The sequence below is a fragment of the Coregonus lavaretus genome (genome assembly GCF_964263955.1).
Source record: "Coregonus lavaretus genome assembly, chromosome: 30".
NCBI classification, from domain to species: domain Eukaryota; kingdom Metazoa; phylum Chordata; class Actinopteri; order Salmoniformes; family Salmonidae; genus Coregonus; species Coregonus lavaretus.
In genome coordinates, this window is record NC_140017.1 from 14728241 (window position 1) to 14746716 (window position 18476).

At 47.2% G+C, this 18476-nt stretch overlaps 1 protein-coding gene across 2 annotated transcripts; it reads right to left on the reverse strand.

Annotated features, from left to right (window-relative positions):
* Positions 1 to 530: 530 nt before the first annotated feature.
* On the reverse strand, positions 531 to 8487 carry LOC311105871 (transgelin-like). 2 transcript variants are annotated; one of them, XM_084148092.1, is made up of 6 exons: positions 8179 to 8307; positions 5303 to 5340; positions 2004 to 2198; positions 1533 to 1704; positions 1265 to 1367; positions 531 to 1148 (listed from the first exon to the last, which is right to left on the reverse strand). In XM_084148092.1, exons 2-6 carry the CDS (start codon positions 5312 to 5314, stop codon positions 1010 to 1012), a joined length of 621 nt encoding a protein of 206 aa, XP_084004218.1. In that variant the 5' UTR covers positions 5315 to 5340; positions 8179 to 8307; the 3' UTR covers positions 531 to 1009. The 2 variants fall into 2 exon arrangements, with proteins under 2 accessions (XP_084004218.1, XP_084004219.1); XM_084148093.1 differs by lacking the exon at positions 5303 to 5340 and having other exon boundaries at positions 8179 to 8487.
* Positions 8488 to 18476: the final 9989 nt, after the last annotated feature.

An 18476-nucleotide genomic window follows, 5' to 3' on the forward strand; every position in this document is an offset into this window, starting at 1 on the left:
AAGTATTATGACCATCTATAAAAAGCTGACACGAGTCGTTAGAAGGTAAGAGGTTCTTCCACATAGAAGAGCCTAGGGAATCCCAGGACATAGTGTCTATAATACTGTAATAAGCTCACAGTTGCTGTCACAAACTCTTAACTCCACACAGTTGTCACTGACTAATTAGATATTCATTTCCCACTGAGCAAACAATTTATAATCATTCTTATAAATTAATTTTAATATCAGGTTTTTGCTCAGTGGACCTTACTGTGTATTGATATTTGTCAATAAAACTCATGAATTGTTATTGTTTTGTTTTCCACTTGTAGCCCTGGTTGTCCTGAATAGACATGGGGAAAACACTTCAATGTGAGGCTAAATATGAGGACAGAGCAAGCAGATGAATGAAAGTTGTGAATTTCAGCTTTTTCAATGTACAAACATATGGGGCTGTTACAGAGGTCATAGGAGTTGGCAGGGATCGGTACATACAGTTTAGCACTGTTAACTTGAAAAACTCATCCATAACACGTGACACAAAGAACTTCAACCTCATTTCCTTCCTTTTATTTGGTATTTTTAAAACGATCTCTCAAGCAATCTCTCAATGTTTCTACATTTTTATAGAATGTCCTTGTACTAAGAAGGCATAGCTTGGTTGCTTCAGTGCCATCTTTATGATTCAGATATCAGTCTCATGTAAACATGATAATTGCATTTGAGGATGAGTGATTGACAGCTGTAAATGCATGTTGCCCCTTTCAACTTAAGACTCAAATTTCACATATGGTATTTGCAACGTAGATTTGGGTTGTAATATTGGGCTGGACAAGTTTGGTCATAGTGTTGTGTGCTACTAGTGAGACTGTTTCTACTACACTGGGATAAGGTTGAGTTGAGGCATTAAGACTTCATCTGTGGGACCTGTCGTAGCTGCAGTGAGAGGGCGAAGGGGAGAGGAGGGCAGTGCAGGGTGTGGTGGAGAAGGGAGGGGAAAGGGCATGGGTCAGTGGTTTGGTTGTTATTATTGGATCTGTCTGGTGGCCCCGTACGACATGCCAGTCTGGCTGGCCCCTTTGTTGGAGCCCATCTGCAGGCCAATCACACCCTTCCCCGCCTTCATCTGGTCGTCTGTGAACTCCCTCCGGTTCTCCTGGGCTTTCCTGCAAGGGTACGTGGACAATGAACTCAAAAACACACACTGGCACAATACATACCCCACACTGACTGAATACACCAGCAATCCAACACCATCACTCTTCACATTCTTCTAACTCACTTGAAGAACCAGTTGGGGTCACCGCGGTAGTTGCCGTCATCCTTGGTGACAGCAACGCTGCCGAGGGACATCAGTGTCCTCTGGACTGCAGCCAAATCCTTCCCTGTCACCACAAAATCACAGCAGGGTCTTTAAGTCCCCACGCCATAGCTACAGCACACCACACCGTTGTATGTGCCCCCCACTACATCCGCTGTTATTTGTGGTATATGTAATGCCCTGTGTTGTGATTGTTTGATGAGATGCAAGATGGACATGCTTTGCGAACCTTCCCAGAGGTCCACGGTCTGGAACATGTCGGTCTTGATGACACCGTAGCTCTCGGCAGCAGTTAGGAACTGCGAGATCTGCTCCATCTGTTTGAAGGCCATGCTTGAGCTGGCTATCTTCTTGATGGGCTTGTTGTCCTTATGCAGACTGTTAATGAGCTCACTCAGGACCTGGGGAATAAGAACATAAAGCCAAGAGTATGTTGGCAGAAAGTAACCAACTGTACTGTCATATACTCTTGTGGGGTCCCCCAAGGTTCGATACTTGGCCCATTGTTGTTTTTAAATGTACAGGTATATGATCATCATCTGATTTCCAAAGTGTTTGTTTCTCCATTCTCTTTGCTGATGACACATCTTTACTCTGAATAAAGATGGTCCAAATAAATGGCTAATATGAATTCTGAATGCCGTTAAGTTAAAATGTACGTTTCAGTTTGAGGGGTCTTAGGCATTGGGTTGGTACTCACACATCCGTCCTTAAGCCAGTCCTGGAAGCCCAGTTTGCCAGCCTCGGGTTTCCCAACTCCAGATCCACACTGGGCCACAATCCACTGCACCACAAGCTCCTCCACCTCAGTGTCGTACTTCTTGTCAATCTTGTCCTGCACCACCCGGCTCATGCCATAAGATGGACCTTTGTTGGCCATGCCTACCTGAGGTCCCTTTCCCACCGAGAGGGAGAGAAGGATGGAGGGAGAGGGAGTGGAGTAGAACAGATATTAAATATATGGATATGTATGTGAGGAAAGGGTGTTGTTCTGTAATAGGGTTCCCCAACTGGCGGATTTTATTTGGAGCATTTAAAAAATATATATACAGTGGGGAAAAAAAGTATTTAGTCAGCCACCAATTGTGCAAGTTCTCCCACTTAAAAAGATGAGAGAGGCCTGTCATTTTCATCATAGGTACACGTCAACTATGACAGACAAATTGAGAAAAAAAAATCCAGAAAATCACATTGTAGGATTTTTAATGAATTTATTTGCAAATTATGGTGGAAAATAAGTATTTGGTCACCTACAAACAAGCAAGATTTCTGGCTCTCACAGACCTGTAACTTCTTCTTTAAGAGGCTCCTCTGTCCTCCACTCGTTACCTGTATTAATGGCACCTGTTTGAACTTGTTATCAGTATAAAAGACACCTGTCCACAACCTCAAACAGTCACACTCCAAACTCCACTATGGTCAAGACCAAAGAGCTGTCAAAGGACACCAGAAACAAAATTGTAGACCTGCACCAGGCTGGGAAGACTGAATCTGCAATAGGTAAGCAGCTTGGTTTGAAGAAATCAACTGTGGGAGCAATTATTAGGAAATGGAAGACATACAAGACTGATAATCTCCCTCGATCTGGGGCTCCACGCAAGATCTCACCCCGTGGGGTCAAAATGATCACAAGAACGGTGAGCAAAAATCCCAGAACCACACGGGGGGACCTAGTGAATGACCTGCAGAGAGCTGGGACCAAAGTAACAAAGCCTACCATCAGTAACACACTACTCCGCCAGGGACTCAAATCCTGCATTGCCAGACGTGTCCCCCTGCTTAAGTCCAGGCCCGTCTGAAGTTTGCTAGAGTGCATTTGGATGATCCAGAAGAGGATTGGGAGAATGTCATATGGTCAGATGAAACCAAAATATAACTTTTTGGAAAAAACTCAACTCATCGTGTTTGGAGGACAAAGAATGCTGAGTTGCATCCAAAGAACACCATACCTACTGTGAAGCATGGGGGTGGAAACTTCATGCTTTGGGGCTGTTTTTCTGCAAAGGGACCAGGACGACTGATCCGTGTAAAGGAAAGAATGAATGGGGCCATGTATCGTGAGATTTTGAGTGAAAACCTCCTTCCATCAGCAAGGGCATTGAAGATGAAACGTGGCTGGGTCTTTTAGCATGACAATGATCCCAAACACACCTCCCGGGCAACGAAGGAGTGACTTCGTAAGAAGCATTTCAAGGTCCTGGAGTGGCCTAGCCAGTCTCCAGATCTCAACCCCATAGAAAATCTTTGGAGGGAGTTGAAAGTCCGTGTTGCCCAGCGACAGCCCCAAAACATCACTGCTCTAGAGGAGATCTGCATGGAGGAATGGGCCAAAATACCAGCAACAGTGTGTGAAAACCTTGTGAAGACTTACAGAAAACGTTTGACCTGTGTCATTGCCAACAAGGGGTATATAACAAAGTATTGAGAAACTTTTGTTATTGACCAAATACTTATTTTCCACCATAATTTGCAAATAAATTCATAAAAAATCCTACAATGTGATTTTCTGGATTATTTTTTCTCATTTTGTCTGTCATAGTTGACATGTACCTATGATGAAAATTACAGGCCTCTCTCATCTTTTTAAGTGGGAGAACTTGCACAATTGGCGGCTGACTAAATACTTTTTTTCCCCACTGTATATTGTTAGACATAAAAGACTAAAAACACAAGCCAAGTGATTTGAATTTTGGAAAATTGTCCCAAAGTATTCCCACGCATAATAGAGAGATATACAGTATGATATTGTATACTGTCACGACTTCCTCCGAAGCTGCCTCCACTCCTTGTTCGGGCAGGCTTCGGCGTTCGTCGTCACCGGCCTTCTAGCCACTGCCGCTCCATATCTCATCATTCCATTTGTCTTGTCTTGTCAATTACACACACCTGGTTCATATTCCCCTCATTAGTACATATAAGTGTTCCCTCTGCCCCCTTGTCCTTGTGGGTGATTGTTTCATGTGAGATGAGTGTAGCTCGGTGGAGCTACCTGTACTTTGTATTGCCGGGGTATATTTTCCCCGTGTGCCTGTATTTGTTCCAGTGCGCCTGTTTTGCGCACTGGACTGTTGACGCTATTCAGCGTAACTGTGTACTACGGAATAAACTCTGTATTCTGTGATTTACCCTCCTGCGCCTGACTCCTTCAAATCACACTCTCACATATACAAAATGTAAGCAAGGTTTGAAATGATTATGTTTTAGTCAAATATTATATCAATTTCGGCTTCTTGAGGTCAATTTGCAGTTTACAAATTATGTTCCGGCCCCCTGACCATCCGCTTGAGAAAAAATTATCCCGACGCAGAATCTAGTTGATGATCTTTGTTCTATGATGTCTGAGATCATCTTGATCTGGAATTAGACCTCAAAGTATTCCGTGATTCAGATGACATTGTCACATTGACTATGTATAATGTATGACAGTTTCTATATCAGTAGCGCCTGAGGTGACCATGTACATTACCATTTGCATGTCACTTGTGCTATGATCTGCTATCGTAACTAATACAAACTGACTCCTTTTTCCATTGGCCTTTGGCTGAAACAGACATTACCTTAGTTGCAAGTCAAGCCATTTCCAACAGCTCTGTGGATGTATAGGCAGATTCGCATGCGGACACATGCACACATGAAGACATTGGACAAATGGCACATTCACTCACAAACAAATACGCCTGCGAACACTTACACACACACATATAGATGTCATGCATTTATAAAGGCGTGTATTTGAGCCGCTCCCTCCCAAAGATGATTGCATGTCTCCGAATGCACACCAGTTTAGTCCATCTGCATTAATTACAGAACTAAATATCAGGAGCCAAAGTGCTGTACAATGGGAGCCCTAGAATCAGCAGAATTTCTCTTTTTGTATTTCTCTGCCTCTCTCTTAAACACACTAGGTGCCACCAACACCATTGCTTGCAAAACTGTTGCTTTTGGGCCAAGCTGCCAAGTGCAAAGCCCATATCAATGCACTCTTAGCACTCTTGTCACCTTGTTTGCCATCTTGAGGTCAGGATACCACGACGTGCCTGGGGGTTAAAGGTCAAATGTTAAATGTTACCACCTGGAGTTCACTTTCATCCTGATTGGACGTCATGCTGGGTCCTTCCCCAGACTGCTGTTGGATGGGGTAGCCAATGGCAATAGTAAAAGTAAGATCTGGCCACTTCATGTATGTCTCATAAGGAGACAGTTCCCTTATCTACACAGAAGGGTTATTCGGCTGTCCCCATAGGAGAACCCTTTTGGGTTCCATGTAGAACTCTCTGTGGAAAACGTTCTACATTGAACCCGAAAGGTTTTTACCTGCAACCAAAAAGGGTTCTTCAAAGGGTTCTCCTATTGATACAGCCGAAGAACCCCTTTAGATTCTAGATAGCACCTTTTTTTCCAAGTGTGTATTTGCACAGTTGGAGATGATGCCGAAACAGATCTCTTTCTCCACCGAACTACTCACACTCCACCACAAGGTCAGCGTGGACCCTTCCATGCCTACTATTTGAATGATAACCTGTAGCAAGCTCAAAAAACCTTACTAGCAGCAACACAAGCAACAAAAGGAAGACAATATTTATTCTTCAATCTTTATGCTTATTCATTCTTGTTTTCCTACAAAAAGATTCATTTGAAACTCAGCTCCCGTTTTTTCTCCAAGAGTTCCTGAATCCACGTTATGTGCCTCCATTTCCTCATTCCCATATTGACTCATCAGTTTAAGTCAGGCAACACTTAACAGAAAATGTATCGATCAGCTGCCATTAACCTAGTTTTCTGAGCCAGCAGTCATGTGTTGAACATTGGCATTAAGAGCATGTATCTGTTTCACCACATTGTGTTGGATTGGTAGCCATCAACACACAGCCCTGGACTGTCTGGCACTTGGCCCAGTCACACATGACTGCTGCTCCATCATCCAAAGAAGTAGACTAAGGCATAGGCCTTCTAGACACTATTTGCCAACAATCCAGTCACATGATTATGAAGCCTTCAAAATACAGAAACTTGAGAGGAGTTTTTTTTCAGTGTTTTCAAGCTGCTGGGTTGTTTCATGGTACCTTATTGCCAGACTGCTGTAGTACACAGGAGATCAAATGAACTCTTAACCATGAAGACAAGAAAAGTGTCTAATATATCCCTCCTCCTCCTCCTCCTCCTCCTCCTCAGACCACAATAAGCTACCAACCTCACCCTTACACACACTCAGTCAAACCCTCGCACAGTGCATCATTATAGAAACATTACAGAGGAATGTGAGGAATGTCGGGCTGGTAGCTCTGTCATTACCTTTTTGCCCCAGTTGGTCTAGACCTATGCTTCATAAACAAGCATTTTGACCATCAGAAATTAGGCTGATGTTCTTCCAATGTGGAAAGCACCATTCTTCTGTGTGCCACTGCCAGTACAGGTCACTGCCTTCCACAGAGGGGATATGGATGGCCTGAGAGGTCAGTTCATATGGGACGGGACCCTGGTTCCATTATGGTATTTATGTGTGCTAAGGGACCTACTGTACTGTTGGGTTTGGCATCAGGCCCTGTCTCTGATATCTCCAGATCAGTATGTCAGGCTGGCCTGTGGGTTGGCGTCAGTCTGGGTTGTGTGTGTGTGTGTGTGTGTGTGTGTGTGTGTGTGTGTTAATTACGTAGCTATGTTTCTATTTTGACCTGATTATAGTGAGTTCTACATTTGGTAGGATATGTGGACTATGTGTTTGGAGTATTGTCATTCGGTCTCTGAACTACATGTTGCTTCTCAACTACTGGTACTACAGTATGAAACAGTGTCCACTTATCCTAATGGAAATATGACATCACCATCCATCTCTCCTTTCATGTCTGTTTTACTTCTGTGTTTCTGTCTTGCCATGGTAACACAGCTGGCTGTCTCGCCATAAAGCACAGTTTGAAAGCTGTGGTCTGTGAACTGTGGCTAAAGCCATGACGTAATGCCAGCGGCTCTGCAGTGCCACTGAAATGGAGCTCAAGATAGTCTTATCTCCTGCTGCTGGTCAGCTCTCCTCTGAGACTTTGCTACTGCTCCTGCTAGGCCTCCTGTCCTGTAGATAACTCCACAGCTACTGAAGCTGCTGCTGGAGTTTTCTATTGTTATCTCTGTCTCTCAAACACAGACTTCTGTCCACTCACAGCAAACATTAGGATGAGAAACTGTATTGATTAATCCCATATAATCAATGAAAGCCGCTGTGTTTCTGTGTTACTTGTTTGCATCTTTGTCTGTGTGTGTGCGTGTCTTTCTTCTTTGGAAAGTGTGTCTGCCGTGAACTTTTGTTGGCTATTGAATTCCTAGCCAAAGCCCATGTATGGCAGTCATATATTTGCAAGTGAAAACTGAGCTATGCTGCCTATCCCAGATCTCTCTCTAGGACCAAACTGGTCAAACTGTTTTCGCTATTACCTTTACATCTTTGTGACTGATTCGGATGGGTATTCTACAGTAGAAACACGCTAGCTCATATCAGAACTACAGATCCCATCCTTCTCAGAAGGTATGCTCTGGCACCCAGTACACCATTGACCAAGACATCAACCCACATAGAGTATTAGTATTAGTATGTGTGTCTATTTACACACACAGTCACACACAGGATGGAGTATGAGACACACAGACATACAGTATGGATGATTAGAGAAACAATGAAAACATGGTTAGAGAAACACAATGCTCTGACAATGTTATTTTTCTCAAAGTCTTAATCGATGACATAGCTGACAGACAGCCATATGCGTCTTCTGGTTCTATACACTCAGGATAAGGCTTCCATCATAGGGCTGATAGACAATGCTCTCAGCAAAGTGTTCTTCTGACTGGAACCCAAAAGCAGCAACAGTAAAGAGAGATATACTCACTGTGTTAAAGTATGTAGCGAAGAGTCTTTCCTCTGTACAAGCGCTGGGTCAGGAGGTGTGTGTGTCCGTGTGTGTGTGACTGAGTGTTTGAATACTTCTAGCTCCAGCAAAGTCCTCCTTCGGAAAAGTGCTGGCTTAAAAGGACCAGACAAGCTGAAATGACTTCACTTCTCTTAAGCCTCGTTTACACCTTGTGCTAACATGTGAGTTTCATGATCTCATCAGTATGATCCAACCACTATCTGATCTGAAGGTTTGTCGCGTCTACACATTGTATTAAAATGTGTCTCTTATTCGTCCACTGTGTCCACATTGTGACCAGATTAACTGGTGCCTCCCTGTATGCAAATTATTTGAAAGATATTTTTTCAAAATAATTTGTATGTATTTACGGAAGCCATATTTACGGAAGCCATAAGTCAATGGTGCTACCTGTCAATGATTTTAAAGGACGGTGTAATGATTATTTAAATGGTTTGACCATCCAGATCTGTTTACACTTGATTGATATCCAGACACAATGCATGTCTGACTACCTCCAGAGGTGGTCAGGAAGATCTGATCACTATCAGATCACAATCTCTCTTTTATTCTACACAAATCTAGAAAATTGGGCACAATCGAAATGTGGACAAGATCAGGACAGGGCGCATGTTAGCACAATGTATAAACAGGGCTTTAGCTAAGAAGGCGAGAGGAAGAGAGAGAGGAAAAAGGAAACCACCGCCTTAAAAGGGCATGGGCTTTCTGTCTACTCTCCTTCCATCCCTCCCTCCTTTCGTCTATTACTTTCCCTCTCTCCTCCCCTCTTTCTTGTTTTTTCTCTTTTTTCCTTGTCCATTAAAAAAGTGCATCCTTATTTGGGAAGGCCTGTTCAGTACGAGGGGAGCTCTGCCAGGAGGCTCTGGTTTGGTCAGCAGGAATACTCCAAATACTTCACCACACCACTCCATCAGCAGAGGAGAGAGAGAGAGAGGCGCTGCCTGGGAAGAGAGGAGGATGGAGGGATTGAGAAAAAGAGGGGATGGAAAGTGAGGCTTGAGCTAGAGTAGGAGGAGGTGATGGATAGAGGTGGTGTCGTTAAGGGCCCATCAGGATATCAGGCCCATTGATAGTGGCACAGACTGTTACAACAGACTCTGTCCATTGGGCCCTAATACATCATATTAACACAACATCTGTTCTTTCCCCCCTTCATATTTTCGAAAGTCTGTTATTGATTTCAGAAATTTGATGAGGGAGCGAGAGAGAGGAGAGAGGGGGATGTGTGACCACAGAGATGGGAGGGCCATGCGAGAGAAGGAGGAGGGGGAGGAGTAGTAAAGGGAGGAGGAGGGGGAATCTGAGGTTGAGAGAGATAAATGAGTGAAGACAGGAGTCATCTCACCATCAGAGCACAGCAGACCTTTTATGTCCAGGATGCTCCTCAACTGGCCTGCTGAGTTGTGTTTGGGAAAGCGTGTGTGTGTGTGTGGTGAGAGAGAAATGGGGGTGGGGAAGAGAGGATGTGTATGTCGTAGTTAGTAACACATTCCCTCCTTATTACCACCACCTCTTCTCTTGCTAGACCCCAGTAGTGTAAATTCACTTTGCCTCACACCCAATGCCAACCATTGTTTCCTACATTAAGTCAGTTGTTGGGGCTTCTGTCTCACTGTGTCTCCTCCCATCTCATGAAGGTATCACTAGCCCGTTTAAACCTGGTGCTAACATGCGCCCTTTGTTCTGATCTTGTCCACATTCTGAATGTGGCCACATTTTTTGAGAGGTGTAGAAGATTAAACGACACATTGTGATCTGATTGTGATCGGATCTTCCTGACCACTTCGGGAGGTAGTCAGACACGCATTGTGTCTGGAATCTGGAAATCAATCAATCAAGCGTAAACGGATCTGGATGGTCAAACCATTTAAATAATCATTATACATCATTATATAAAAGTATTGACAGGTAGCACCATTGACTTATGGCATCAGTAATTCTCTTAAAATAAATAAGTCCATATTATTTTGAAATAATATTGATCAAATAATTTGCATACAGGGAGGCACCAGATAATCTGGTTACAATGTGGACACAGTAGACGGATAAGAGACACATTTTAAAATACAATGTGTAGACGCGACAAACCTTGATCAGATAGTGATTGAATCATATTTATCAGATCGAGAAACTCACATGTTAGCGCAAGGTGTAAACAAGGCATTTGTCTCAATGTGTCTCATCCCATGTCATCAAGGTATCACTGATGTCATTGGGCTGCCCTGACCCTCTCAGGCATGCTGATGTCACAGACAAGGGATGCCATGTTGTTCCATGTGTGGACTTGTGGAAGTAGGGCTTAATTGGTCGTAGCACTTCCTTATGCTGTTAGTACCATAGAATGAGCAGGTAACTATTCAAACTGAAATTATAATTGAATCCTTAGTCATTATTAAACATTTAGGAATAGGCTTTAGACTTTTCCCCCATTGCTTTTTTCCGCTTCAAGTGGTTTTTCTTGTGAAAAAATACTGTGCACCTGAATTTCTAGGGAATTTCTAGTAAAACACAAAGGCCTTCAGATATGTAAGTAAGCTTTGGACAAATTCACATTTTCAAATGTATTTATTTATAAACGCCCTTTTTACATCAGCAGATGTCACAAAGTGCTTATACAGAAACCAAGCCTAAAACCTCAAAGAGCAAGCAATGCAGATGTAGAAGCACGGTGGCTAAGAAAAACTCCCTAGAAAGGCAGGAACATAAGAAGAAACCTAGAGGAACCAGGCTCTGATGGGTGGTCAGTCCTCTTCTGGCTGTGATGGGTGGAGATTAGAAGAGTACATGGCTATTAAGGCCAGATCGTTCTTCAGAATGTTTAAACGTTCATAGATGAGAGAGTGAGAGTGAGAGTGAGAGTGAGAGTGAGAGTGAGAGAGAGAGATGGGAGAATTAGAGGGAGCATGCTTAAGTTCACACAGGACACCAGATAAAACAGGATAATTTCCCCAGATAGGACAGACTGACCCTAGCCCACCGGCACATAGACTATTGCAGCATAGATACTGGAGACTGAGACAGGGGGGTCGGAGGACACTGGGGCCCCATCCTATGATACCCCTGGACAGGGCCAACCAGGCAGGATATAACCCCACCCCCTTTGTCAAAGCACAGCCCCCACACCACTAGAGGGATATCAACAGACCACCAACTTACTGGCCTGAGACAAGGCACAAGCCGGATGGGACGCAAAACCAGACAGGAAGATCAACCCACTCAAGTCGAGTATAGCAAAAAAAGCCTGGCACAACGTGATGCACCCCTCCTACACATAAGCTCTGTCCAAGCCAGAATGGCACATAGGACAGAAGCCTACCATTTGCTGCGTGAGACAGCTTTAACTCCTGGACAGGATGTTAGTTTGCCAAGCAGGTCCCATTTTTGGAGTCTTTGGTATGACTCAACCAGGGATCGAACCTCCAATCTTTCAGGTCGGTAACTAACCACAAGGCCACTGATAGTTACATATAAATACCTGGTAATTGCATAGTGAAAAGTCCTGTAAAACCTCAATATGTGGTATTGACCTCTGATCCTTCACAAAAAAGCATCAGACGCATGACCTCTCCACTCTCTTACTCCCTCTCTATGTGAAGCAGTGCCGCAACAAATTATATTTTAGCGCGAATGCTGCAGCAGAAGCTGAACTCATTCGTCCCTGTGCGCCCGCTTCACAGTTTCCCGCCCAAATACAGGTAAACTCTACATATTGCTACTGTATTGTACAAACCGTGTTCATTGAGTGTGCGCGAGGGGAATTGGGTCTATACACAGCGTAGTACTTTCACTGACAAGTTTTTCTTGACAAAAAGACACGTAGCCTTTCTATGCAACTAGACTGTCACGGTTTCGGCCGAGGCTGCTCCTCCTCCTTGCTCGGGCAGGTTTCGGCAGTCGTCGTCCCCGGAGTACTAGCTGCCACCGTTGTATGTTTCATGTTCATTTGGTTTGGTCTTGATGTTGTACACCTGTTTCTAGTTAGTCTTCATTAGTGTCCTATTTAGTTCTCGTTGTGTGTGTCAGGTGTTGTGTGTGATTACGCTTCTGTTTGGTGTTCTGTGCTACGTGTTTCCCTCCGTTGTTTGGAGAGGTTTTTCGCACATGTTAGTGCGCCTTTTGTTTGACGCCTGTGTGCGCCTTTATTTCGCATCCGGGCTTGTTGGGCTCGTGTACTACGTGAATATTTCACTAAAGTCTTTTGGACTTAGTTTCTGCGTCCTGCGCTTGATTCCTGCACCACACCCACCTTCAGCACCCGTGACAGAATCACACACCATAATTAATGGAATCAGCAGGAGCAGCAGCTACACCTGAGTCGCTGGAGGAGCATGTCCGCGGCCAAGATGACCAGATCAGACAACTGGGGACCGCTCTACAGGATGTCATCAACACCCTGCACCGATGGGAGTCCAGAGGGGTACCCACACCTCCACCTACCTTGCCACCCCCATCGGCCGGTCCACCAGTCCCAGGTCCGGAACCCAGTGGGATTCGGCTCTCGCTCCCGAGGGCGTATGACGGCACAGCTGCCGGGTGTCAGGGGTTCCTCCTGCAGGTAGAGCTCTACCTGGCCACTGTACACCCGGTGCCCTCGGGACACGAGAGCGTTTCCGCCCTCATCTCCTGTCTCACGGGCAAGGCGTTGGAATGGGCCAACGCAGAGTGGAGGAGGATAGACGCCACCACCATCTCCTACGCAGAGTTCTCCCATCGCTTCAAGGCCGTGTTCGAACATCCACCTGAGGGCAAAGCGGCGGGGGAGCGTCTATTCTACCTGAGACAAGGGAGGAGGAGCGCACAGGCGTTCGCGCTGGAGTTCCGGACTCTAGCGGCAGACGCAGGGTGGAATGAACGGGCCCTCATCGACCATTTTCGATGTAGCCTACGGGAGGACGTTCAACGTGAGTTGGCCTGCAGGGACACCAATTTCACCTTCGACCAGTTGGTCGACATGTCCATCCGTCTGGACACCCTGCTGGCCACCCGTGGACGTTCCGAGTGGGGTCCGTCCATTCCACCCTCTGGCACCTCCGAGCCGAGCCCTATGGAGCTCGGGGGTGCTGGCGCTAGAGAAAGGAGGAGGAGGAGCCCGAGGGGGCCTGTCCCCTGCACCAATTGCGGTCGTGGAGGGCACACTGCGGCCAGGTGCTGGGGAGGGTTCCCAGAGGGAGGAGACAACAGGCCAAGCACTGGGGAGCCTTCCCAGGTGAGTAGAAGCCCCACTTACCCAGAGCTCTCTGTTGTACACTTTTGTATACCTGTTTGTTTTCCACAGGTTGCACCTCATTCCCAGCATAAGGCGCTAGTAGATTCAGGCGCAGCTGGGAATTTTGTTGATCGGAAGTTTTGTTTAGATTTAGGGATTCCTCTCCTGCCTGTTGACAAGCCTTTTCCCGTTCATGCTTTAGATAGCCGCCTGTTGGGGTCGGGGTTGATTAGGGAAATCACAGCGCCACTTAGGATGTGTGCGCAGGGGGGTCATGAGGAGACTATACAGCTATATCTGATCGACTCTCCTGCGTACCCGGTGGTGCTGGGAATTCCCTGGTTAAGTACCCATAACCCTGCCATTTCGTGGCAACAGAGAGCTCTCAATGGGTGGTCTGCTCAGTGTGAGGGGCGATGTCTGGGTGTTTCCGTGGGGGCGACTTCGGTGTAGAGTCCAAACCAAGTGCCCGCACTGCACATTCCGCCTGAATATGGGGATTTGGCTATCGTGTTTAGTAAAGCTAGGGCGACGCAGTTGCCTCCTCATAGACAGGGGGATTGTGCGATTGATCTCCAGGCAGGAGCAGCGCTCCCACGGAGCCACGTGTATCCTTTGTCTCAAGAGGAGAGAAAAGCTATGGAGACTTACATAGCCGAATCTTTGAGACAGGGATACATACGGCCCTCCACTTCTCCCGCATCCTCAAGCTTCTTTTTTGTGAAGAAAAAAGATGGAGGGTTGCGCCCGTGCATTGATTACCGTGGTCTCAATCAGATTACTGTGAAATACAGTTATCCACTCCCTCTGATTGCGACCATGACGGAGTCATTGCACGGAGCGCGGTTTTTCACAAAACTGGATCTCAGGAGCGCGTATAACTTGGTGCGCATTAGGGAGGGCGACGAATGGAAAACAGCGTTTAGTACCACGTCGGGTCATTTCGAGTATCTCGTCATGCCATACGGGTTGATGAATGCTCCATCAGTCTTCCAATCCTTCGTGGATGAGATTTTCCGGGATATGCAGGGGCAAGGGGTGGTCGTGTACATTGATGACATTCTAGTGTACTCGTCTACCCGAGCCGAGCATATAGCCCTGGTGCGTCGTGTATTGAGGAAGCTGTTGGAGCACGACCTGTATGTCAAGGCAGAGAAATGTCTGTTTTTCCAGGAGTCGGTCTCCTTTTTGGGTTATCGGTTGTCCGCGTCAGGGGTGAGAATGGAGGTGGACCGTGTGTCAGCCGTGCGTAATTGGCAAACCCCAACCACTGTCAAAGAGGTGCAGCAGTTCTTGGGCTTTGCGAATTACTACCGGAGGTTTATCCGGGGTTTTGGACAGGTGGCAGCTCCCATCACGTCCCTTCTGAAAGGGGGTCCGGTGCGCCTGCAGTGGTCAGCTGAGGCGGACAGGGCTTTTGGGAGACTGAAGGACCTGTTTACGTCGGCTCCGGTGCTGGCGCATCCGGATCCCGCCTTACCCTTTCAGGTCGAGGTGGACGCATCTGAGGCCGGTATCGGGGCCGTACTCTCTCAACGGTCCGGCACGCCACCTAAACTCCGCCCCTGTGCTTTTTACTCTAAAAAACTCATCCCGGCGGAGCGAAATTATGACGTCGGGGACAGGGAGCTGTTAGCTGTAGTTCAGGCCCTTAAGGTGTGGAGGCATTGGCTTGAGGGGGCTCAACACCCTTTCCTCATTTTGACTGACCATCGGAACCTGGAGTACATCCGGGCAGCGAGGAGACTGAACCCTCGCCAGGCTCGATGGAGTATGTTTCTCGCCAGGTTCGTATTTAAAATCACGTACATCCCTGGGTCCCAGAACGGTAAGGCAGATGCACTGTCCCGGCGGTATGACACGGAGGAGAGGTCCGTTGAGCCTACTCCCATACTACCGGCGTCTTGTCTTGTGGCACCGGTTGTGTGGGAGGTCGATGCTGAAATCGAGCGGGCGTTGCGTGCCGACCCTAGCCCTCCACAGTGTCCTGTGGGTCGGAAGTACGTTCCGCTCGAGGTTCGGGATCGACTTATTTACTGGCCTCACACGTCACCCTCCTCTGGACATCCGGGTATTGGCCGGACAGTGCATTGTCTTAGCACTAAATACTGGTGGCCCACGTTAGCCTGGGATGTGAGGGTTTATGTCTCCTCCTGCTCGGTGTGCGCCCAGTGTAAGGCGCCCAGACACCTGCCCAGGGGTAAGTTACAACCCCTGCCCGTTCCACAACGACCATGGTCCCACCACTCAGTGGATTTTGTGACAGACCTTCCCCTCTCTCAGGGGAATACCACCATCCTGGTCGTTGTGGACCGGTTCTCTAAGGCCTGTCGTCTTCTCCCTATGTCGGGTCTTCCTACTGCCGTACAGACCGCAGAGGCACTATTTACCCACGTCTTCCGGCATTACGGGGTACCCGAGGATATAGTGTCTGATCGAGGCCCCCAGTTTACCTCCCGAGTCTGGAGAGCGTTCATGGAGCGTTTGGGGGTCTCGGTGAGCCTTACCTCGGGGTACCACCCGGAGAGCAATGGGCAGGTAGAACGAGTCAACCAGGATGTGGGTAGGTTTCTGAGGTCGTATTGCCAGGACCGGCCGGAGGAGTGGGCTCGGTATATTCCCTGGGCCGAGATGGCCCAGAACTCTCTCCGCCACTCCTCTACCAACCTAACCCCCTTCCAATGTGTGTTAGGTTACCAGCCGGTTCTGGCACCTTGGCAGCAGAGCCAGATCGAGGCCCCTGCGGTGGATGATTGGATGAGGCGCTCGGAGGAGACGTGGAACGCTGCACACGTCCACCTGCAGCGGGCCATCCGTCGACACAAGGCGAGCGCCGATCTCCACCGCAGTGAGGGCTCTCAACCAGAAACCTGCCCCTCCGCCTGCCCTGCCGGAAGCTGGGTCGGCAGTTTGTGGGGCCTTTTAAAGTCCTGAGAAGACTGAACGAGGTGTGTTATAGGTTACATCTGCCTATTGAATATAAGAATATTAACCCCTCCTTCCATGTGTCTCTTCTCAGGCCGGTGGTAGCTGGTTCACTCCAGGAAGGTGAGATAGGAGAGACTCCTCCGCCCCCACTGGACATCGAGGGGGCTCCGGCGTACACCGTTCGGTCCATCTTGGACTCTAGACGCTGGATGGGGGGTCTCCAGTATCTCGTGGAGTGGGAGGGGTACGGCCCGGAGGAGCGGTGCTGGGTGCCGCGGAGGGACATCCTAGACCCGTCTCTCCTGTCGGAGTTCCACCGGGGCCATCCCACGCGCCCTGCTCCGCGTCCTCCTGGTCGTCCCCGAGGCCGGGGTCGGCGCACGGCTGGAGCCGCGCGTCAAGGGGGGGGTACTGTCACGGTTTCGGCCGAGGCTGCTCCTCCACCTTGCTCGGGCAGGTTTCGGCGGTCGTCGTCCCCGGAGTACTAGCTGCCACCGTTGTATGTTTCATGTTCGTTTGGTTTGGTCTTGATGTTGTACACCTGTTTCTAGTTAGTCTTCATTAGTGTCCTATTTAGTTCTCGTTGTGTGTGTCAGGTGTTGTGTGTGATTACGCTTCTGTTTGGTGTTCTGTGCTACGTGTTTCCCTCCGTTGTTTGGAGAGGTTTTTCGCACATGTTAGTGCGCCTTTTGTTTGACGCCTGTGTGCGCCTTTATTTCGCCTCCGGGCTTGTTGGGCTCGTGTACTACGTGAATATTTCACTAAAGTCTTTTGGACTTAGTTTCTGCGTCCTGCGCTTGATTCCTGCACCACACCCACCTTCAGCACCCGTGACATAGACTGTTCTTACTGTTGTCATCACCTTCTGAATGGTAAGCTTACAGGGGATTCTTAGCATATGATACTGTACATTATGTATCTATTACCATACAATAAGCATCAATGCATTTACTGAAACAAAACGAATCTGTAACCGTATCCATATTATCGTGTCAAAGCAGCACCCTCTCATTCACTTTAAATCCCAGTCCTCTGGAATAATTCCCATGTCTGTTCAAAACTGTTCGCTGCTCTGGCACCCCAATGGTGGAACAAGCTCCCTCACGACGCCAGGACAGCGGAGTCACTCACCACCTTCCGGAGACATTTGAAACCCCACCTCTTTAAGGAATACCTGGGATAGGATAAAGTAATCCTTCTACCCCCCCTTACCCCAAACCCCCCCCCCCCAAAAAAATAAATAAAAATAAAAATAAAAAATAAAAAACATTGTAAAGTGGTTAGCCCACTGGCTATAAGGGGAATGCACCTATTTGTAAGTCGCTCTGGATAAGAGCGTCTGCTAAATGACGTAAATGTAAATGTTAACCCTCAAGCTCTCTTGAGACTTTCAACTGATGTGTGTATGTGCGTGCTTGTGTGCATGTGTGTGTGGATGTTCGGCATTTGTGTATGCGTGCGTGTATACGTGTGTGTGTAGGGTCATACGTCAGAGGGAGTTTACAAGAGTGGGGGAGTTTGCTTACATCCAGGCACTCACTGGTTTATAATCAATTAGGATAAGCAGTGAGAGACGACATATGTTTACAGGGTTACACAATGCCATCAGAGGACATTATGTCATCCAATATCCCCCATAATCTCTCTAGCTCAACATCTCTCATTGCTCTTTTTCCATTTCAGGAAACACAGTATTTGGGGTTTCATGTGCTCTCTAGTGGGCAAAATGAGTCAACAGTGAGCGTATACTATGTATCTGCTGTGGCTGGTAAAGTTACAGTGGGGCCTATTCAATCAAAGCTGGTTTCTGGGTTTCTGTCTGACATCCTTTTATACACTGCATTTTGGTGAATAAAACAGTGTTAAATATGTTTAGGTTTACATTATTTTAGATACTAAGATATACTTATTTTAACCAACTCAGTGGCCTTGTGGTTAGAGTGTCAGCCCTGAGATTGGAAGGTTTGATACCCGGTCGGAGTCATACCAAAGACAATGAAAATGGTACCCGATGCCTCTCTGGTTGGCACTCAGCATTATAGAGATGGTTTGTTGGTAAGGCCCTCCGATAGTCTAGTGTCCTGTCCAGAGGGTATACTTGTACATCAAGCTGCCTCACGCT